Raw genomic sequence first — 24,307 nt, 5'->3', positions numbered from 1 at the left:
GTGTGCTGTGTCCTGAAAAGACCTTTTGATGTACAGGGTCTAATTGTAATATTTAAATGTCAAGTCTTCCCTGCAAGATGAACATGGGTCTTATGTAGCATGCATGTTTAATACTCATGCATCAGGACCACCTTCATGAATATTTATAGCTCCTCCTATAACCTGTTGAATATGTATAGTCAATCAGGTCAGCAATAATGCTCTTACCCCAAACCCTCCTTCATAGTGCCTGTCTCTGGGCTTTGGCTGGAAGCCATGTTTCCTGGCCTTTGAATACACTAGGACTAGCCTTTCCCAGTCTTTCATCAAAAGTCCTACCAATAGGTACAAGGTTTCAGATACATGACCCTATAATGTTGTTTTAAAAATTGTAGGAAAAGAAGGCATTAGGAATCAAAAGAAACAGTATGGCTAAGTAAAAAATCCAGTATTTGAAAGAGACGTGTTTGAATTCCTATGTGGTCTTTGGGGAAAATTGTCTCCTCCAATTTTGGTTTATCCATCAGTAAAATGGGGATATTAATACTTACTGTAACTTACATGCGATCTAGGGTCCACTTGGCCTTGCTATTTCCACCTTGCAAGCTGAAACCCTTTATAAGAAATAAAGCTCTCTTCTTCTAAATTTATAGATCCTGTGATTTTTTTCAGTTAACAGAATGTAACTACAGCAAACATGCTTTCATTTTTATGGTACCAGACATTTCTCTTTCTTAATGGATAGCCAGGCTACATTTTACAAGAGCTATATCCTGTAATTAGGGATATTCTGATACAGATTGACAGAAACTTAAAAGGATTTTAAAAGCTGGATAAGAACAGATGAAAGCCTTTTAGGAAGAGTCGCTGAAAAATGAAAATACTTAAAAATTATTATGTGTGTATAATGGTCTTTAGTTTCCATGTCATGTGATTTTTTATTTTTTCTTTTCATCTTTATTTCAATGATTCCACTTAAATTATTTGGCTGCCAAGTTTCATTATATTAAGATGTAAACTTCAGGGTGGTGCCGTGCCATCCAATGAAATATACACAACCAGTAAAAAGGTTTAAGCCACAGAGGCCGAGAATTGGCTCTCTGGAATTTGATCCAGAGTCTTCCACATATTTGCAATTATCTGTGAAAAGTCATCCTAACTACTCTGGGCCTCAGGCCGCCCACATGGAAGATGAACAACACTTTAAAGGCCAATGGTGCATAATTACTATGTCAGATAACACACCCTTTCAGCAGGTATTCTCTACAATTCCAGATTGATTTTTGTGTTACAATGAGACCACTTGTCTTGATAAATGAAGCATAAAATAAGCCTGGATCATCAAGTTCTGAGGTTGAACAACTTAAAGTGAGTTAAGAAGAAAACTAGTGAAAAACAAGTGAGATATTTAATAAAAATACAAAGTACAGACTAAACCTCTAGAATCCTAAATCATGAATTTCTCATGACTAGATGTATCAATGCTATTTGGAGACAGGACTAAAAAAAGTATGTCAAATTCTTTAAGAAAAAAAACTTGTATAGGGCTAAAGATGTTTAAAATTTTAGTGACTGTATGTATTTAGTATCTTTCCTTTTAAGATGCTCAAGGTATTTGAAAGAGCTTATTTTTCTTAAATTTACCAGTGCTGTGTAGAAATATGCCATATTTTTATCTTCTTATCTATCTGGGCAGAGTTTAATTGATTATATAATTCATACCCAAGATTACATAAATCAGGATCAATTAAAAAAAAAAAAATCACACACACACCCCCACCCCCACAAACCCACACCAACACGAGAGAGATTTCTGCTAGATCACAATTCTCTAGGGTTTATTGTTTAGGGCTTGACTCCTGGCAGAAAATCACATAATGTATGTAAGTAAACAGCTATGCAAATGGCACAGTGCTATACCATACAAAAACAACACTGAAAACTATCTGGCTTTGATGAATATATTATTACTAATTGTACCATATTCTATCTAGTGCTGAAATTGCTTGGAAAAGTGAATTTTAGGAAATACCTTTTAAAAATGAAAGGCTGTTTCTGATAAGTGAGATTAAAGAAGGTTGAAGAACAAAGGCAAAAAGACTCTAGGATGAGATGTAATCTAAATAAAGTGAAAGGGGAAAAAAAAATGAACTGATCACCGTCTAATCAAATGGACAAGTACATATTACTGCTCTCTTATACCTAAGTCAAATGTTAAGGCTGTTTGGGGCCTGTACTATTTCTACTTAGGTCTTCTCTTGACAGACTTTTTTTTAAACCAGTTATGCTCGTGTGAATTCAATTTGGTAACATGGAGCTCTGCCACCCTGTCACTACACGCAAGCCTAATACAGAACCTACAATCTCCGTGGCAAAAACAAGGTCCCTGAAACAGAGAATCATCTCATTATAAAGTTAAGTTACATTCCATCCTTTTATCTGTCCCCATATATCCATCCTTTTTGGCTCTTAAGGTCCTCACAAAACCTGTTTTTGACACACCAAGAACACTGAAGCTATTTCACATTATCTCCCATACTCAGTGGGAATTTATAAATTCAGACATAATCGCACAGGAATTGTCTGGAGGAAAGAAGTAATGTGGCTTTTCCTTCTCGAATCTGCTGTCTATCTTTTGACATTTTATTATTTTATTTTAGCATTCTTCCTAAGTTGGGAAAGGGCAAGGAGTTGAAAATCATGGCATTCCTCCTTAGCAGCTCTGTTGATTAGCTGGGTGGAAGATGTCCAAATAAGTGGATAAACTCAATGTAAAGAGCCCCTGGAGACTCTGTGAAACCCACAACTACAGATAACAAATCCCAGATGATGGCATGATGTGCTTATGAATAGCGTATGTAGGGAAACAACCCTACTTTCACAACTGATAGATGATTATTATATATACAGCTGTAGTCAAAATTTTTTCTGAGCTGGGCTTGGTGGCTCACACCTGTAATCCCAGTACTTTGGGAGACCAAGGCAGGCAGATCGCTTGAGCTCATGAGTTCAGAACCAGCTTGGGTAACATGGTGAAACCTCATCTCTACAAAAACTACAAAAATTAGCCTGGTGTGGTAGTATGCACCTGCAGCTCCAGGTACTTGGTCGGGGGGCTGAGGTGGTAGAATCACTTGAGCCCAGGAGGTTGAGGCTGCAGTGAGCCGTGATCATGCTACTGCACTCCAGTCTGGCCGACAGAGTGAGACCCTCTTACAAAAAAGGAAAAGAGAAAAAAAATTGTTTTCTATTCTAACACTGTGGTGATGGGTAGGGAGAATGGAGGAAAGGGGCTGGGAAAAGGGCAGCCAGAAAGAACATGCTTCCTGGGGTTCAGGGCATTGGTTCTCTCCTCTGTGCCGGTAAGCTTAGAACAAGATACATCCCTCACACTGAAAACCAGAAGTTAAGAAAACGTGCAGCTGCCTACTATAGAAAAATGTCGACTGCTGATGTCAGGGAGAGAATCACAAGACTCTCAGTCCGACTATGCTACTATTAGGCCTGAGAAATGTAACTATGCCCATATTTTAATTTATAATGATAGGTAAAACAGCCAAGTTCTACCTAAGGGTCAAACAATCTTACCAACTATCTATCGCTGATCACCCTTTTGACACCTGAATTTTAAAAAATAAATTTACTGGAGAAAAGGGGAAGGGATTCCTGTCTCCCGACTCTGGATAGAAATCTCTCTAAAAGAAGATCACTACTAGGGACGGAGAACTCTTTGGGCCTGCAAGAGAAGTGAGTCTCTGCTTATAAAGGGCCTTAGTAAAAAGATGCCCTAGCGGAAGAACAAACAAACAAGATGCCCAAAACAAAGAACAGGACATTAATAAAGAAACAGAATTTCTGGAGCTGGCACCGAGAACGGCAGAAGGGATAAAAGGGAAGCCAAGTTAGAACCACGAGGAGAACTAGTTGCTAAGAAGCAGTCCCATTTTCCAACAGCTCTGTGGAGAGTCTGGTTTCGTGACATCACTAGAGGGCTCTGATTTACCAAGTCTTAGACTGAGGTCAGAGGGACATCTTTTGTCGAAATACCAGCAACATGCTGGGTCTCAAAGTCACATTCAATATAAAAGGACAGTCTATTCATCAAAAGTACTATCAGTAGGCACAAGGTTTCAGATACATGACCTTAAAATGTTGTTTAAAAAGCGTAGGAAAGGAAGGCATTAGGAATCAAAATAAACAGTATGGCTAAGTAAAAAATCCAGTATTTGAAAGAGACATGTGTTTGAATTCCTGTGATCTTTGGGAAAATGCATCTTCTCCAGTTTTACAGTTTATCCATTAGTAAAATGGAGATGATTGATACTGTTACTAATTGTAACTTACATGCTATCTAGGGTCCACTTGCCCTTGCTATTTTCACCAGACTGCTGTGAATCCCCAATCCCATGGCCATAGGTAAGACATATTTTCCTAAGATGTGAGTAGATTCTCAGGAACTGACTCTTTCCTGGTCTTTTCAGACTCTGGCCTCGTGTGTGCTCAGGTGCTTTCTCTGCTCTGCATGAAACAATGCAAACTGCCAGTTTCCCCAAATACAGCACTTTAAACCTGGCATTTCCAGAGTTTTACTGATACTGAGTAATTTGTGGTCATGAGTTTGAAACGTGTCGTAGAAGGCCGTGACTGTGCGTAAATTCACCCACTTTGTCTCCCTGCCTCTTTCCTCTTCTTCTAAGTCCCTCCTCTCCTAAACTAGCTCCAGTTACTTATATGATGCTGAGGAGCTTCCCTTTCCTCTGAAGCCTATGGACTGGCCAACCAAGTTTGGGGATGGAGACTCATTCTCTACCCTAAGCACTTATCAAAGTTATTTTCCCAAGTAAAGCAATTCTCTCAAAAAATTCTGGCAAAAGCTGTTAAAGCTCTAACATTTTCTTCATTTCTTCACAAAACTTTGCAGAACTGCTAATGCAGGGTAATTAAAATAACATAATAAAGTGCTAGCACAATGCCTTGAACATAGTAAATATGAAACCGCTAGTGGCTGCCATATAATGGTGATGACAGCTAGATTCAGTCCCTGAAAAGACCATACCTACACCAACCACAGAGTCTAATCACTTCCAAACAGGGGACCTTGGACTTTGGCTGAGGTAATTGACGACATACAACTGAAAGATAGGAAAGTCTCAATTTTCCTTCAAAACCATAACAGTCTTGATAAACAAGAGTTCATTGACTTGTCACAGTAGCATCTTTGGCCCTTTCCAAACACCCTGTAACAATATACAGCTGAACAGACAACAGGTATAATAATGTGAAAGTCCCTTGATCACTTCAATACATTAAAGAGAGAAATTCTGAAGTACTGTTTTCACCAGTACTAGAAAACTGTCACTTAGAACTTTAGATCTCCTTCTGTTTACATGAGGTTTTGTTTTGCGCTAAAACTCAAAGTTTTTCTCCTATATGGCAACTTTTAGCAGGACAAAAAGCTCTTCTTCCATCTCAAAACCGAAAACATATACACCCCACTTAAGAGACTGCAGATTACTATGATAACGAAGCTGTTCTTCCTCTGGAGATTCTCATGGGTTTGGCCTTTGGCATTCCTGCTGACAGGATTTAGCCTGGTAGACTGTAAGTTCTCTCTGAGGCTCAGCTGCTCATGCTTGCCTCTGGGCAACAGCACAGTAGATCTGGGGATCTTGCCAGGATTCCTAGACTCTAAGTAGTAAGGTACATTAGACCTACTGCAGGCAGTAGTGCTTCTAGGCATTTAACTCTCACTTTTGGGCTGGGCACGGTGGCTCATGCCTGTAATCCCAGCATTTTGGGAGGCCAAGGTGGGCGGATCAGTTGAGGTCAAGAGTCTGAGACCAGCCTGGCCAACATAACGAAACCCCATCTCTGCTAAAAATACAAAAATTAGCCAGGCATGGTGGTATGTACCTGTAGTTCCAGCTACTCGGGAGGCTGAGGCATGAGAATTGCTTGAACCCAGGGTGAAGGTTGCAGTGAGCTGAGATCTCACCACTACACTCTAGTCTGGGCAACAGAGCAAGACTCTGTCTCCCCAAAAAAAAAGAAAAAGAAAAAGAAGTAATTTTTGGCCAGGCATGGCGACTTACACATGTAATCTCAGAGCTTTGGGAGGCTGAAGTGGGAAGATCACTTGAGGCTAGGAGTTCTAAACCAGACTGGGCAACATAGTGAGACCCCATCTCTACAAAAAATTTAAAAATTAGCCAGGCACAGTGACACGCGCCTTTAGTCCTGGCTACTCAGGAGGTGAGGAGGAAGGATCACTTGAGCCCAGAGGTCCAACATTATAGTGAGCTATGATCCTGCCACTGCACTCCAGCCTGGACGACAGAGCGAGACCCTGTCACTAAAAAAAAAAGAGTAATTCCCCTGCCTCTGGCAGGATGTTGGAAGAGAAAGTTCTATACACACATGAACAAACATAAACACTCACATACATAGAAGTCAGCTCACAGACAGGCCAGATTTGGACCAGTAATAATGAATATAATAGTTTATACATAAAGCTGCAGGATTAACAACTGCCAGTTGCCATCATTTAAAGGGTAAATGAACAGAAACCTGAATGCAATCAAGTGAATGAATGTTAGTCCCAGGCCCTCTGTGCATCCCTGAAAGCTATTTTTATGTTAGCCACAGCCTAAATGGGATTCTAGGTACTATCTGATAAGGAAAAGTGACCATGTAGTCATTTTGAGAAGGATTAAACTTATTCGAGTAGCATCAAGGTCTTTCTGGGTCTACTATAAAAGGGCCACAAACTCTTAGGACTGGAACAAGAATTACGTGTCTCCAAAAATAGGAAGATGTGGCCGGGCATGGTGGTTCACGCCTGTTATCCCAGCACTTTGGGAGGATGAGGCAGACAGATCACCTGAGATCGGGAGTTCAAGACCAGCCTGACCAACATGAAGAAACCCCGTCTAAACAAAATTAGCCGAGCATGGTGGCACACGCCTGTAATCCCAGCTATTCGGGAGGCTGAGGTAGGAGAATTGCTTGAACCTGGGAGGCGGAGGTTGCGGTGTGCCGAGATCGCACCATTGCACTCCAGTCTGGGCAACAAGAGAGAAACTCCGTCTCAAAAAAAAAAAAAAAAAAAGAAAGAAAGAAAAAGAAAGAAAATAAAATAGGAAGATGTGAGATAAAAGCGTTTTATTTATAGCTCACCACAAAATCCTAAAAAACTTCAATGACGTGGAGCTATAAGCGCCAAGGTGTTGGCCCAAAGTTTTTTAGTATAGAGACCTACAAGTTAGTTCCTTTCTGGGAAAATCTGTGCTGAGTTCACTTTCATGTGCTCATAATGTTGCCTAACAAGGGAAACCACAAAGATCCGCCAGTAAAGAAAAATGCTAAAGTGTTACAACAAAAGGCTACAGTTCTTAATCTAGACTTTAAATCAGTTAGCTTAACTAAACAGCTTCTCCTAAATGCAAAGCCAACCACTCACCTTCCTCAAAGCTGGCCTTCTTCTGTTTCACTAGAACACGGAAGTTTTCAGCAGGATTCACACTTCCAACCTAGAATATACCAACAGACAGGTTATTTCTTTTTAGCAGTACCCCAGGCAATACAGGATGGCTTAATGTAGTAAGTGTGCTCTGATAAAATAAAACCAAAGACAAAGAGAAGGCCTTTTCTACTCATATTCATTTCTAGGGCCGGCAGATTTCAGTGGTCCAACAGCTGCCCTCTGTGCTTTCACTCACCTTGCTTTATGCAAGCTGATTTCTTTCCAGAGGGGTCGGAAAAGTATTACAGCTCAAGCCACCAGCCAGCCCAGCTGGAAGGCTTTGTGTAGCACAGACTGCCTGTATATCCTGTCACCCAACCAATTAGAAAGTAGAGGATTCTGCAGTGTGGGGTCGGTTTCGAATATACTTGCCCCACTAAGATAACATGAGAAATACAGCTTAATGCCTGATTCACCAAAGTGCCCATTAGTGGGACTGCTGCTGACCCTTTGGCACTGAAGTTTTGGTAGAATATACAAGCATATCCAGGTTGAATACGTCCTCAGAAAGTAAAAGCAGATTATGTACAAAGATGTACTGCAGTGCTGGGTGAGGAAGTTTGAAAGACGAAACCCTGCCATATTGTATGGAACTTTCTGATTATACCTCTGTTTTTCATCTGCTGGCCCCAACCCCTCACAGGGCCGAAGAACCACTCAGCTCATAAGAAAGAAAACGATGGGGTTCCAAAATATACTAAAGCTTCCAGTTTGCTAGGGTATTGGAAGCAGAAAAGCTCTCAGAACAAGATCATGACTTTTTCCTTTACTATTATATATAAAACATCTAAATGAAATCTAAATTAAAGAAAAATTTTTAAATTTTTTTTCACACATTCAATTTTTCTGAGTTTCTGTTTGAGGTGAGAATAAAGGCATGCCCTTTATTCCCTGACTATCCTTCCTAGTATATTTTGTTAAAAAGTTATTGGCCAATTTTTAAGTTCTGTCAATTCACACTAATGCTGCTTAAAAGAAGGCACTATTTGGCTGGGTGCAGTGACTCATGCCTATAATCCCAGTGCTTCGGAAGGCTGAAGCGGGCGGATTGCTTGAGCCCAAGAGTAACATACTGAGACCCACCTCTATGAAAAAGAGCTGGGTGTGGTGGCATGTGCCCTTAGTCCTAGCTACACAAGAGGCTAAGGCAGGACGATCACTTGAGCCCAGGAGTTCAAGGCTGCAGTGAGCTAAAATCACACTACTGTACTCCAGCTTGGGTGACAATGACAATGTATTTCTAAAATTAAATAAAATATTCTTCCTCCTGGCTGAGCAAGATATAAAAATAAATAAGTAAATAAAATAAGGTAGTATTTTCAAGTTCCAAAAAATTTCTCATTAAATAAAAATCTCATGTATCAAAGGATACTTTCTTGGGGAAATCCTAAACTTGTGAATCCTATTCTAAAGTTGCATGTTAGAAATTAGGAAAGTTACACTAACTTAAATTGTACGTACTTGAAGATTAAGGCTCATACCACTAACCCCCACTTGTCCTAGCATTTTGACTAGCTGAAAAGCTGCAAAATAATGCCAACAGCAAAATCTCAACACTGAGATGTTCCATGTTCTATAGATTATAAAGAGCTCTATATACCTTATGTCATATAGATAATTCTGTAGGCAATTCATGATAATAATTACTTAAAGAAGTATGGAATGGGTCTTTATGGCTTCTATAGAGCAAGGACCAGAGAAAGTGATCATGATCTTATTTGAAAGTGATAAGAACAGACTAACAAAAATTGATGCACTCTTCCTCAAGCCCCAACCTTCCTGCAAAGGGGGAAGCACACTTGAAAAGCTTTGCTTACAGAGGTGACACTGCCTTCAGCCAGACTGGAGACGCTGAAGTGGGCACCCCCTTGCTCAGTCTTTAATTTTTTAGCGGTAGGTCCATCTTCATGGCTAGAAAAGAAAAAAAAAAAAAATTATCTTAAAACAGAACAAAGAATACAAAACCAGATTGCTATTGTGAAACTTATTTTCCAAGCACCAAATAAATAAATAAATTAAATTAAATTAAATTAAATAAAGAAAAAAAAGAAGAAGAAAAGAAAAACAATAGCTACATGTAGTCCTCTTACAAACGAAAGCTGCCTCCCTTTCCCAGTCACCGGGCTCCTAAGGGCCTAACTTGAGGCAGCTCTGGCTTTGTTTCACAGCAGTATGAGAATCAGAATTAAGCAATGACATCATAAGGTCCTTGCAAAAGATGAAACTGCAAGCACAGATAACGGAAATTTAACATTTAAGTAAGAAATCCATTTACTCTTCAGATATTATTTTCTAGTTCCTGTCTCAGAATTGACAGCTATTAGCTTTCCATGTACACAGAAGACCTTTGTGTCTAACAACCCATTTTCTCCATCATGTATGTTAGAGCTTTATAAGCTTCTGTTTACAACTGTCAAAACTTACTAGACAATCCTTAATTAACTATGCAAGAGCTTTCTCTCTTTAAGAAGTCATAAACTATAAAAAAACACTTCCCCAAAAACTTTCAATTTTTTCTTTTATAAACCTAATTCTGTTTTGTGCAATATGCTAACAGCCCAATAGCATCTGTGTGCTAAGATGTTTGAAAAGTGTATCAAACATCTTGCCTCAAGTAACATACTGGCTTTAACAGCCTGTCTTAAAGTAAAGAAGAGGTCAAGTTAATTGCAAAAGAGAAGAAAATCAAATCCAAAGACTCTGCCTGTAATCTCCCTTAAGCTGCTGAACATAAAGAAATGAAGATGCAATCTGGGACAAAAGCAGCCATCAGAAATGGCTAAATGATAAGAGAAATTAGTAACCAAGATCTAGAAATTTTAAAAATTCATTTATTTTAACAAATAAAAATTGCATATATTTATCACGTACAAAATGTTTTAAAATAAGCATTTGTGAAATAGCTAAATTAAGCTAATTATTGTATGCATTATTTCATTTACTTATCATTTTATTATGAGAACAGTTAAAATTTCTCAGCAATTTTCAAGACTAGTATTCTAAATGTGTTTTTTTGCTCAAAGCCCCAACCTTCACACAATGAGGCTTGAAAATGAAGTCATTTTAAAAATGAAGCAAAAATAAATTTTAAACATAAAATGAAGCAAAGAATAAATAAAACATACATGGGCTTCCTCAATTTCAATAATGAATTTCCTCTTAGAGGTAGGTAAAACAACTAAAGTAATCATCACAGCCATACATCCATGAATTAAAACTTTCACTATCTGGCATCTTTCCCATTCACTACTAAACGTTTTCCCTTCGAGAAGTAGACAAGAGCTAAGTAGAAGACAGAAGGGTGGGAACCAGGAAACATTACAAGGCATAAGTCACCCAGAACTCTTTTCTTGCAAATAGAATAAAAAATAAACAAAGCCTTCATGGAAAAAATGAAAGAAAAAAAGCAGAAATCCAAGGTAGGATGAAATTCCATTAGCAGTTGAGTATATTTTAAAAAAAAGGTCAGAGCCAGTCATTTCAATTAACCTTTGCCAGTTCTTCCCAAGAGACAAGTCAACAACATTAAACTACTGAAGAGTTGGGAGTCAAAAGACCTGGATTCTAGTCTCAATTTTGCCACTGACTAGCACTAAAATCTTATACTTTCTTGATGGCGTTCACTGTGTACTAATTTTTATCTGTCTAGAGTTTAGAGTCCAGTAAGCTACTAACCTCTCCAAGCTTCAGTCTGCTCCTTAGGAAAGCACTATAATGAAAAGTACCATCAGTATATCGACTATTCTGTTCCAAAAATACAGATTAGCTTACATAGTAGTATTAAGAAGGATTACACATAAAAAGCTAAGTTATGTGGGTATATGAAGTTGAATCACATGAAGAATTTCTTTTTTTTTTTTTTTTTTTTTGAGACGGAGTCTCGCTCTGTCACCCAGGCTGGAGTGCAGTGGCACGATCTCAGCTCACTGCAAGCTCCACCTCCCGGGTTCACGCCATTCTCCTGCCTCAGCCTCCCGAGTAGCTGGGACTAGAGGCGCCGCCACCTCCCCCGGCTAGTTTTTTTTTTTTGTATTTTTTTAGTAGAGATGGGGTTTCACCGTGTTAGCCAGGATGGTCTCGATCTCCTGACCTCGTGATCCGCCCGTCTCGGCCTCCCAAAGTGCTGGGATTACAGGCTTGCGCTACCGCGCCCGGCCGAAGAATTTCTTCAACCCTCCCAAAATGAGGTTCTAGGGAAGGAAGGGTAAACAGACATACATACAATTTTCCCGTATTGTAGAACACAGTAAAATTTAGTATGGTTAATATTCTCCAGGCCAAATCATTTAATAGCATTATTAGGAATTTTGCATATACTAAATTAATAATGTCTACGTGAAGTGGGAAAGGGTAATGACTCTCTTCCCTAAATTATCTATGAAGGAACTAAGCTCTAAAAAGTAGAAATTTATACACACAAGATCACAGTAGACATATAAATGTCAGCAGTTGGTGCATTTGGATGATGAGACCATGGGTAATTTGTTCTTTTTCCTTTCTTATTTTCTTTCACAAACATGTATAAATTTTGCAACTCACTTATTTAGGCTAATATTTACTGAATATGTACTATGTATCAGTCACTAAGCTAGACTCTAAACTCTCAATATACAAAAATTAATATACTATCAACACCTTCAGCCAAATAAAAATTTAAGTATACATATAGACAATTAACAAAATACTGTGATAGGTAGCCTATCTCTTTCAGAGGATAGAAAATAGTTGTATTGGGCTAAAGCATAAGGTGCAAGCTGGGAAGTAGTGACAGATGGAGCTAGAAAATACATTAATTAGGAGCATTAAAAAACGTAAGGAAAGAAAATGGTTTTCTCTACACAGCATGTGTGCTGTCTGTCCTCAGTCTGGTGGCTTTGTTGCTGGGCACACTGCTCTCAGCTGATCCCTGCTGAACTGTGGGGACGGTTGCCTGGACAGGATCCTTCATGACCGCTTTTCTGTTCCTCCGTCATCACGGGGAATAAATCTGTCTCGAAACTCTCTGGCCCGCTCCCAGAAAGGCAAAAAGATATTCAAAAGCCCTTCTTCCATCTTCCTTCCTTCCAGAGGGCACTGAGCCCAGCATTTGCAGCACCCACTGCTGGCAGTCTGGCCAGGTGTCTGTTACCTTGAAAAATGGCTACTGGACAGGATCGTGTGGTTGCTCTCATGGACATGGACTGTTTTTTTGTTCAAATGGAGCAGCGGCAAAATCTTCATCTGAGGAATAAACCTTGTGCAGTTGTACAGTACAAATCATGCAAGGGTGGCAGAATAATTGCAGTGAGTTATGAAGCTCGTGCATTTTGGGTCACTATACATAGGCAGATGATGCAAAGAAGTTACGTCCAGGCCTTCTACTGGCACAAGTTCGTGAGTACCATGGGAAAGCTAACCTCACCAAGTACCGGGAAGCCAGTGTTGAAGTGATGGAAGTAGTCTCGTTTTGCTGTGATTGAATGCACCAGCATTGATGAGGCTTACGTAGATCTGACCAGTGCTGTACGAGAGACTACAAAAGCTACAGGGTCAGCCTATCTTGGCAGCCTTGTTACCAAGCACTTAAACTGAAGGGTTGCCCGAAGACCCCACAACAGCGGAAGAGACTGTTTCAGAAAGGTACCTCCATAGCATATTACTTCTGCTTCCTGCCTTTGGAACCTGCTTTGCTTGGTCATGCTGATTCTCCTTGGAATAACTAAAAGGAAACTTAACCTATGGCCTGAATGAATCACAAGGACTCACATGGAAGGATATACAAATGTTCTTATCTTCCCAGGTATACGGATGTTGAGAAGCTGTGAAATCTGTATGAAAGTAAATTTTTCTTTAGATATAACTAGGGCAGGTTAGTGTTATAAACAGAAGGCAGAAGGTTGACTGAGCACTTTGTCATTGGTAGTTTACTTTATATCATTGTAACTTAGAGTCTTGGCTTCTTCATCTATAAGAAGGGTAAGCTTTTTAAAGAGGGACCTCAGGTATAGGGAATTCAGTCACTCAAAATTTCTAATCACTTCTTAGCCCATTATCAAATACGGGCTGTGCAAGGCCCTTCTCATTGTATTTTACTATCTTTCCCCTTCATAGTGATTTTCCCACTCCCTCTGCACCCCACCTACCCTCTTGTACCCAACGATATATCAGACGTATCTTAGATATGTACATATCTTTATAAGTTACACAGTACTGCTTTATGTATGTGCCTTCTAATTACAAGATGATTTTGTGCTATTATAGATCTCATTTTCTTAATTTTCCTTCAATGGTGACCTTAGAGATCTGTCGATGTGGTTGTTACTTGCAGCATAATCCATGATATGGATCCACCATGTTTACAGACCATTTTCCCTAGTGACAAGTTCACTGGTAGCTTCTAATGTCCTACTCGGTTTACATTCCCCCTTAGCAGTACACAGAAGTTCCTGTTTCTCCCATATTCTCACCAACAACTGGTCTCATCTAATGTTTAAAAATATTTGCCAATGTTTGTTTGTTTTGCTTTGATTTACAGTTCTCTGATTACTAATTGAGACTGAAGATCTCTTCATACACTTGTAAGCCAGCTGAGTTTCTGCTCCTGTGATTTGCTTATTTATAATCTTTGCCTGTTTTTCCATGGAAAAATTAAAAAATTATTTTTTGATTTTCCAAGAGGTCCTTGTATATCCTAATTATTAGTTCCTTTTTTTTTTTTTTTTTTTGAGATGGGAGTCTCACTATGTTGCCCAAGCTGGAGTGCAGTGGCTATTCAAAGGTGTAATCATGGCTCACTGCAGCCTTGAACCCTGGACTCAAATGATCCTCCTGCCTCAGCCTACAGAGTAGCTGGGACTACAGGTGTGTGCCATCATGCCCAGCTAATTTTTATATTTTTTGTAGAGATGGGGTCTTACTATGTTGCCCAGGCTTTTATATATATATATATATATATATTTTATTTATATATATAAAATATATATATATATTTTTTTAATTTTCTACTTGGTTATTGATGTGTTGGGAAATGATAAATGGTTTCTTTAAATAAGTTCATTTTTTACTTGCTTTACAAAAAGAAAACGGTTTTCTCTAGATAACTGGATTATGAATAGATGCCTCTTTTCTTTCTGCTTATCTGGATTCTCTCATTTGTGTAAAAAAGTTTGACATTATGCTGAGGATAATGGGAGGCCATTAAAGCAAGGGTTTTTTAATTGGGGGTCCAAAGATGACATCAAGGAATCTGTGAACTACCAGAAATTATAACCAAACTTCAACTTAGTCTGTTAAAGCATTTTTCTAGGAAGAGGGTTCATAGATTTTGTATCAAGTGAGTTCACTGCACTCTCTGTCTCACACATATGATTAAGAATCATTACTTTTAAGAATTTTAGGCCGGGCATGGTGGCTCACACCTGTAATCCCAGCACTTTGGGAGGCCAAGGCGGCTGGATCACGAGGTCAGGAGATTGAGACCATCCTGGCTAACATGGTGAAACCCCGTCTCTACTAAAAATACAAAAAATTAGCCGGGCGTGGTGGCGGGCGTGTGTAGTCTCAGCTACTCGGGAGGCTGAGGCAGGAGAATGGCGTGAACCCAGGAGGCAGAGCTTGCATGAACTGAGATCAGGCCACTGCACTCCAGCCTGGGTGACAGAGCAAGACTCTGTCTCAAAAAAATACATATATAATAATAATTTTAAGCAACAGAGTGATGGGATCAGATTTGTTTTTTAAACTCACTCAGGTTAACAGCATGGATTGGAAAAGGTAAGACAAATTAGGGAAATTATTGAAGAGGTTATCTCAGTGAGGCAGGCTAAAATGAGAAGGCCTACATAAAAGCAGTGGCAGTGGGCGATGCTATTAAGAGCTTACATTTCTTTTTAATGCTTACCATGTGGTAGTCACTATGTTAAACACATTTAAATTACCTCAGTTAAACTTTGCAACAACCCTACGAGTTAGTGATTATCAGCATCCTTTTACAGATGAGCAAACCAAGCCTCAAGAAAGTTTGATCCCTTGTTTAAAGCACACAGGAAGGGGAAATAACTAATCCTGTACTCATCCATTCTCCTATCCAACCTCCAGGAAGGCAGGCATTTGTTATTGCCACTTGACACTGAGTAACTTGCCAATTTCAACTGCTTTTAAGGGGAAACGCTTGAGTTTAGCTCCAAATTAGACCCCAAAATCAACGCCATTAGCCACCAGACTAACCTTAAGTGAAAGGGTTAGATTTGAGGTAAATGTAATACAACTTGGTAAACCAATTACATGTAGGATGTAAAAGAAAAGGAAGACTCGGCCGGGCGCGGTGGCTCAAGCCTGTAATCCCAGCACTTTGGGAGGCCGAGACGGGCGGATCACAAGGTCAGGAGATCGAGACCAGCCTGGCTAATACGGTGAAACCCCGTCTCTACTAAAAAAATACAAAAAACTAGCCGGGTGAGGTGGCGGGCGCCTGTAGTCCCAGCTACTCGGGAGGCTGAGGCAGGAGAATGGCGTAGACCCGGGAGGCGGAGCTTGCAGTGAGCTGAGATGCGGCCACTGCACTCCAGCCTGGGCGACAGAGCCAGACTCTGTCTCAAAAAAAAAAAAAAAAAAGAAAAGGAAGACTCCCAAGAAATTAGGTGTCATTCACTGAAATAAGAGAATAATAGCACGAAGAGGGGTTGGAAAGGAGTAGGAAGAAGAAAGCAGATAACAAAGCCATTTCTGGCATACTGAACTTGAGGGGCCCACAGGCACCTAAGCTATTTAGTGGATGGGATACAAATCTGAACTGAAGATAGATATTTAGTAGTTTTGAGGCTCTGAAATAAAAAAGAGGTCTTGGGATATGCACTGCTAAGACAAAATGGCATTAGTTTGAAGTACAAGCTCTGGAGGCAGAATGCCTACGCTTAAATCCTTACTCTAACACCTACCAACTACAATCTTGGGCAAGTTTCTCATCTTCTCTAATCCTGCGCTCTAATCCTGAGCTTTAAGTTGGGGGTCAATAAAAGAATCTATTTCATAGGATGGCAAAGTGGGTCCAAACAGATAATGTGTGTAAAGCATTTAGCATCATGCAAAGCACTTAACATTAAGTTTTGAAGTCTGAATATAATTTCAGGTAGTTCACAGATTTCTTGATGTCATCTTTGGAACCCTGATTAAAAATGCTTGCTTTGATGGCCTCTTCAGCATGAGGTTCAATAAACGTTTGCTGTTTCTGAGGACAAATCCTACAGAATATCAACACAAAAACACACAAAAGCAGCCCTCACAGGAATCTGAGAGGGAGTTGCCAAAGACTGAAAAAAATGTGGAGAAGCTGAAGTTAAGACAGATACATGAGTTTTAAGAGAGAAGGAATAATTGACAGTGTCAAGAGTTACAAAGAGGTCAAGAAAGCAAAGGACCACAAAGCAGAAGTAAATTTAGCAGTTAGTGTCATTTGGAAGATGAGTTTCAAGGATGTGGTGGGGGCAGAAGCTGGTGAGAATGAGAGCTGAGAAAGGTTGCAGAGTAGACTATTCTTCTAAGAGCCTGGCTTCTGGAAGGAAAGATAATAATAGATTAATAATTAGTAACAGGTAGTAATTAGAGGGAAGCAGCTAGGGGATTATTTTATTTTGTGTTAAATGAAAGAAATTTAACATGAGAGAAGAAAGGAGCTGGTGGTAGACGGGGAGAAGCTAAAAATACAGAAAGAGAAAAGAAATTATTAGTGGATTAAAGTACCAGATGAGGCAGAAAAAGGAATCCATCCTAGGGAACAAAGTAAGACTCTCATCTTGGCCGGGCGCGGTGGCTCAAGCCTGTAATCCCAGCACTTTGGGAGGCCGAGGCGGGCGGATCACAAGGTCAGGAGATCGAGACCACAGTGAAACCCCGTCTCTACTAAAAATACAAAAAATTAGCCGGGCGTGGTGGCGGGCGCCTGTAGTCCCAGCTACTCGGGAGGCTGAGGCAGGAGAATGGCGGGAACCCGGGAGGCGGAGCTTGCAGTGAGCCGAGATCGCGCCACTGCACTCCAGCCTGGGCGACAGCGTGAGACTCCGTCTCAAAAAAAAAAAAAAAAAAAAAGACTCTCATCTTGACAAAATATAAAAAAATTAGCTGGCGTGAGCTACTCAAGAGGCTACTGAGGATCCTCAAGTTGGGAGATCACTTGAGCCCAGGAGGTCAAGGTTGCAGTGAGCTGTGATCACGCCACTGCACTTCAGCCTGGGTGACAGAGAGAGACCCTGTCTCAAAAACTAAAATTAAAAAAAAAAAAAGAAAAGAAAGGATCCAGGGCACAGGTAAAGGAATTCACTTTAGGCAGGATGAAATAAATACCCTATTTCACTGAGACAGGAAAGAAGGAACGTAAATGCAAAAACATGCATGTTTTGAGATAAGATGGGCCAGAAAACTGAGGAGTTCCTACCTGCTTTGGTTAGGCTTTGTGTTCCCACCCAAGTTTTTCCTTTTTTTTTTTTTTTTAAGACAGAGTCTCACTCTGTTGCCTAGGCTGGAGTGCAATGGTGTCATCTCAGCTCACTGCAAACCTCCGCCTCCTGGGTTCAAGCAATTTTCGTGCCTCAGCCTCCCGAGTAGCTGGATTACAGGCTTGTGCCACCACAGCCAGCTAATTTTTGTGTGGAGACAGGGTTTCACCATGTTGGCCAGGCTGGTCTGGAACTCCTGACCTCAAGCAACCCACCTGCCTCGGCCTCCCAAAGTGCTGGGATTATAGGCGTGAACCACTGAGCCCAGCCCCAAATCTCATTTTGAATTGTAATCCCCAAGTGTTTAGGGAGAGACCTGGTGGGAAGTGATTGGATTATGGGGGCGGATCCCTCATGCTATTCTTGTGATAATGAGTGAATTCTCACGAGATCTGATGGTTTTACATAAGGTAGTTTCTCCTATGCTGATACATACTTGCTCTGGCCTGCTGTCATGTAAGATGCACCTTTGCTTCTCCTGCCATGATTGTAAGTTTCCCGAGGCCTTCCCAGCTATGTGGAACTGTGAGTCAATCAAACCTCTTTCCTTCAGAAATTACCCAGTCTTGGGTATTTCTTCATAGCAGCATGAGAAGAGATTAATACACCACCTATTGGCCTCTACTGTCATTGTCACTGCTAACATGCCAGGCACATGACTAGGATTTTTAAAATCATTTATTCCAAACTCCATTTACTCTTACTATTTGCTAGGCACTTTGCTGGGTCCTAGGGATACAACAGTGAACAGCATACACTGCTCAATTAACCCCCATGACAACTCTATGAGACAGATACTCCTATTATCCCTATTCTACCCATGAGGAAACTGAGGCTTTGAGAGGATAAGTAACCTATGCCTAAGGCCACACTGAAGAGCAAGGGGTCTGACTCATATTGACTGACTCTGGAGTCTGAAGTCTTAACCATTAACCAAGTGAGGATGTCTGCTGAGAGTAAGTGAGGAGTCTTCGTGGACCTGAAAAGAGCAGAAAGCTTTAGACTATCTGCATAGAAATAAATAGAAATCAAGATCACGTACACATCAGCTGCATAAGCAGGATTAGACCTGAGATGTCCGAATTCTCATGCAAGTTCCCCGTCCAAGAGATGAATTTTCATTTCAAGGGTGTACAGCAACATTAAGGGAAGCAATGCTTTTATTTGATAAGGGTAATATTTAGTATATTTTGGGACTACCGCGTCAAATGGTGTTCTTATCCTCTTGAAAAGAAGAAATCACTTCTAACACTAGGTATTCAACAAGTTCAAGACAAACATTAGATCTTCTCAAAGATTGAATGTTTTTTATAGATAATGATACGATTATTGCTTTAGGTTTTGACTATTGGTTTCCCTCCAAATACATTCATAGGCCACAAAATGATGTTTTGGTCAATGACGAGCCACATATACATGGTGATCTCATAAGATTATAATGAAACTGAAAAATTCCTATCGCCTTGTGACATCAGGGCTGTCATGACATCACAGCACAAGGCATTACCTTTTCTTTTTTTTTCTCTTTTTAAATTAAGATGGAGTCTCGCTCTACAGCCCAGGTTGGAGTGCAGTGGCGTGATCTCAGCTCACTGCAACCTCTGCCTCCCAGGTTCAAGAGATTCTCCTGCCTCAGCCTCCCAAGTAGCTGGGACTATAGGCGCATGCGTTCATTTTTGTATTTTTAGTAGAGATGGGGATTCTCTACTAAAAATGTTGGCCGGACTGTCTCGAACTCCCGACCTCAGGTCATCTGCCCACCTCAGTATCCCTAGGCATCTAGGCATCTATTATTAGATATGTTTATATATGTAAATACCTCTTTGTTACAAATGCCTACAGTATTCAACATAGTAACACGCTGCACAGGTTTGTACCTTGGGGCAAAAGGCCATACCACATAGCCTAGGTATGTAGTAGACTCCACCATGTGGGCTCATGTAAGTACACACTGTGACATTTGCACAACGAAATCGCCTAACGACACGGTTCACAGAATGTATCCCTGTCGTTAAGTGAAGGATGACAGTTGCTCAAAGTGCTTTAATATCTGTGATTTCATTGTTATATCATCTCTCGAGATTTTTCTTTAGGTGAAGAAAATCTCATAAAGGTAAAATTATTTCACCAAAATCATATCGAGTGAAAAAACTGGAATGATTCCCAGCTCTTAAGACAATTAAACTTCCCGAACAGACATTTGTCCACTCCTGATCTTAGGCCCTCTCCAGGTACACTGGAAATATGTACCCTGGATCCAGAGATGATGAATATACACAAAGACACTGCAAACTGTTGGCAATTTTTTCTTTCCTTGGAAAAATTACCTCTAGAACTGACTGGAGGTTCATCATCAAAATTGAGGGGTTTTAGAACCTTGTAGAAAGGACTGAATCATTCTTCTTGAATACAGGTGGTATTCAATATTTGCTAAATGAATCATTTCTGCAATTCTTAAAAACTAAGCTTTCTCAGAAGAGAATAGGAGCGTGAGCAAGTGTGTGTGAATAAGATATTTCTCAGGCCCCTGCAAGAGTAACTTAGCTATGCTGCGAACCATTATGGGAGCAAAGAACAAGAAGCTCAGCACACCCAAACTTCCAGAAGAGTGCCTAGCAGGACCACAGCCAAAGGTGTGATCACAGCAGGGATCAAATGACAGAACAGCATTCTTCTGGGTCTGTGTGGTGTGCTTTTTTTATCCAGCTGATTTACATTTTAATCAAAGGGAAGAGGAGAAAATGGCCCACTTCTTTCCCACGGCACCAGAGTAAGATCATGGACTGGAGCTTTAACACACACAAAGAGAATAGCCCTGTGATTGCAGTAAGACTAGAGTAAGGTGTCACAGAAAGAAAAGGCTGCAGACTTTTATTGAACTGTTTTAAAATACAAATCCAGAATGTAGATAAGGATAGCAGAGGGAAAGTGAATTTTTAGGGACAGTCTTCTTGTGTAGAATGATGATAGACTAAACAGAAACGAAAACCTCTCCAGGATGTGTAAGGAATGCACATCATAAAAATCTATCAAGAAACAATCTATCAATCTCCTTGAGAGACGGTCTTACGGGGGGCAGGCAGTGTGCGGGGAGGAACCAAGTGCATGATTTTTTTTTCAATTCTGACAAAGCTTGGATGTTAATCTTTAGAAAGTCACAGAATGTGCAAAGCTTTCTATTCAATTTAGACAGTAATTCTCTAAATCAATGATTTATAGAAAACTGTGAAGATTTCCGGAAATTACTCAATACTTCTCCACTGCGGTATTTATAAATAAGAAGCTTTGTCAATAAAGATAGTTGCGGAGAGAAAATCAAAAAAGGGGAAAAAAGTCATGGTTTAAAATCAGATCTCAAAATACAGCCAAAAGAAAGGTATAGATTATTCTGGCTTGAGAAAAAAAAAGTCACCAATAACTGGTTGACCTAAACCCGGTAAAAATCAATTTTACATACTCAAATAATTCTGGATAAGGAACAACAATTTCTTGTTTTATTTCTGTTTTGTTTTGAATGGAAGCTGACACAGATTGTGAACAGAAGAGGGAAAAAACTTAACAGCCAGTTGTAAGCTTGATTTAAGGGTATATGAAAAGCATTTTGGAAACCTTAAAGTACAAATACCTCCCCAATAGCACAACCAAGTACATCACTGATACACTAACAGAATGGCTAAAGAACTGATAGTTTTTCACTTTCGTTTCCACTTTTCCTCCAAAAAATCTCATTGATATCCCCAACATCTAATCTCCTCCCAACCAAAAAAACCTATGATCTTCAACACAGTCATTCTCAGTACTGTACTTTAAAAAGTCTAAAGTATTTTTAGACTCAGATATTCAGAAACTTATCTGATTATACATTATATATAATTCACCAAAGAATCTGATGTTGATCAAAAAGTCATCAGCCCAGAAGGTGGCTCTAAATCCAAGGTGAACAGCAAGGATAAAATATGATCACAGCAGACAGATATAAGAAATCAGTACTTCAATGTCAGGGCCAAATAGCAAAAGGCTTCTTCCTCTCACCTTTTTAATTCCATAGTCCCCTATGTGACACCTCCAGAGCCACTCCAAAATGACCACAAATCTTACATACCCCAATTTATATGCAACTATACCGAGTACTTACTTGTCTTGGAAAATGTCCTGAGCGGTCACTTGATCCTTTTTCTTGGCTTCAATCAGAGGAAAAAGGGTCTTTATTTTAGAGAGAGGAATCTGACTTTTCGTTGTCACCTCAGCAGGAGGATTCAGCATGTTCCAAATATGCTGCTGAATTGGGGGTAGAGGCTCCCGGGGATGTAAAGCTCTGTGCAGCAGACACTGTTGGAAAAGGTAAGGATTTTAAAACACAGATGGAGACATATATGGCTTCTTTATATTTTCTGATCAAGGATCCTCCATCTTTAGTGTGGGAGGGCTAAGTGATTCATACCACATGTAAAAAATAACAGAGGATTCACCCAGAACCACCTTTCTTGGCAGGATATTGGTCAATACCTAACCAATTGTAAAAACAGGTCCAAACCTAGCAATAGTATCTTCTGCTCTGGACCTCCTGGAAAGAAGTCTCACCTTATAAATCAAAGCTGTTGCTTTTACTACTTGGGGAATATGCAAGATTCCCTAAAATACCTAATTCCAAGACCTGATAATCTGGGATTGTAACTTTCTTGTTATAATCCTTTTATCTCTCTTAATCATGCTGTGCTTTCTCTCACTTAATTTCAGAGAATGCCATGTGGTGGATGAAACAGGTTGCTACAGGGAAGCTGCCCATGCTCAGTGAGTCCCAGAGAGAAGTCTGCGAAAAGAGATGAGAATACTGAGTTGTCCCCAAGTGCTGAGTCTGCACTTTTCTCCACAAGTCCATCCATCTTTCTCCTTCCCCACTGCTACCATTCTTGCCCGGGCCCCATCACCTCATCCCTGGCCTACCACAGTCACCTTCTAACTGGTCTCCCGGCTTCTCCTTCCACTGTCTGACTGGAGGTGGTACGAGAATGAACTGCTCACTATACCCTAGGATCCTGTGATGCAGCCCTGCTTGCCTCTTTGATGGCATTGCCAGCCACTTGTTCTCCTCACTCACAATCCCAACAGGCTGGGCTCCTCCTGCTTCACTCGTACACCAAGCTCATCCCACCTTTGGGGCCTGGACCTAATGCTACCCCTGCCTCCTCTGTCTTTCCCTAAACCTCGAAGGAGTTAGCCCCATCCTCATCCCTTTTTGTTTTAAAAATCATTTTGGTCTTTGCTGAGATACTATCTCCAAAGAGAGGACTTCTCTGACACTCTAAATGAAGTAGCCCCTCCACCCCATCCTACCACCCTAGTCATTTTCTGTCACTTCCCTTATTTTATATTTTTATAGCCTCCATCATTATCTAAAATTATCAATTTTCTAGTTTACTTATTATCTAACCCTCCTCCTTACAAGTAGGACTCTTCTCTTCTTTACTGCTGAATGAATTCTAAGCATCAAAAATACTACCTGGCATATAATAAGCACCTGGCAGATAAGGGCTGAAGGAATAAAGTGCTCTTTTCCAGGGCTCTAGTTGTTGACAGTGGTGTCAAGAAGCAACACCAAGGGGTAGGGGCACCAAGATCAAGGCCAGGGCAGGTTCTCCACTGCCCATATGAGTGAAGTTCTGCACAGCATGCCACCTCATTCAACCACCTATCCTGCCTCGAGTCTACTGGGCCAGGCCTTGGCAGTATGCCAGGCGTTGGCCTGCCCAGAAAACGTAATGCTCTAAAAGGAGTATACAAAGGTAAGCAGTAACATTAGATGTCATTAAACAACAAAGAAATGAAACTATCTGTTGATTGACGTTTTCCTTCCTTCGATAAAGATTAATTCCAAAATTAAGGTATAACTATTCCACTTTTAAACAACTTATAAATTTGTAATTCTAAAAAAAACAAACAGAACACCAGGGAGCTGAAGAGCTCCTGTAATTTCAAAATACTACTCCTATCACAAAGTATATGATTTATACTATCCCATGGACTCCTCTCCTACACTGAGGAAAATGTAAGCTGAAAGTTTCTATTCTAAAAAAATAAAAGATGTTTAGGTTTAATAGTGAGTATCATCCAAGAGTCAATGTCCAGTAAGTTTCAAAAACCCTGAGGTAGGAATTAAGTACCAACTTCCTCCAGAAATTCCATGCGCTTCTCCCTGCTCTCTCCCCATTTCAACCACCAACCACAGCTCTTCCTTCTCCGTAGTACATATTCATTCCTCTCAGAGTTTGATGCTTTATTCTTTCCTAATTACTTGACTTTCCCTTGAGCATCAATAACATCAGGCCTATTCAATGTA

The 24,307-nt window shown here is 40.2% G+C and overlaps 1 protein-coding gene across 1 annotated transcript in view; it reads right to left on the bottom strand.

Moving 5' to 3' along the window:
• LOC105481174 (X-ray repair cross complementing 5) overlaps positions 1–24,307 on the bottom strand; it is a 99,844-nt gene that overhangs the window by 36,558 nt on the left and 38,979 nt on the right. Inside the window, exons 14-16 of the mRNA XM_011740547.2 lie at positions 22,106–22,299; positions 9,319–9,412; positions 7,439–7,508 (exon numbers count right to left, since the gene is read on the bottom strand). Of these exons, the coding sequence (XP_011738849.1) occupies positions 7,439–7,508; positions 9,319–9,412; positions 22,106–22,299 (358 nt within the window). The remainder of the gene's footprint in view (positions 1–7,438; positions 7,509–9,318; positions 9,413–22,105; positions 22,300–24,307) is intronic.

This window comes from Macaca nemestrina, chromosome 11 (assembly GCF_043159975.1).
Source record: "Macaca nemestrina isolate mMacNem1 chromosome 11, mMacNem.hap1, whole genome shotgun sequence".
Classification (NCBI taxonomy): domain Eukaryota; kingdom Metazoa; phylum Chordata; class Mammalia; order Primates; family Cercopithecidae; genus Macaca; species Macaca nemestrina.
This window is presented reverse-complemented; position numbering and strand designations above follow the sequence as displayed.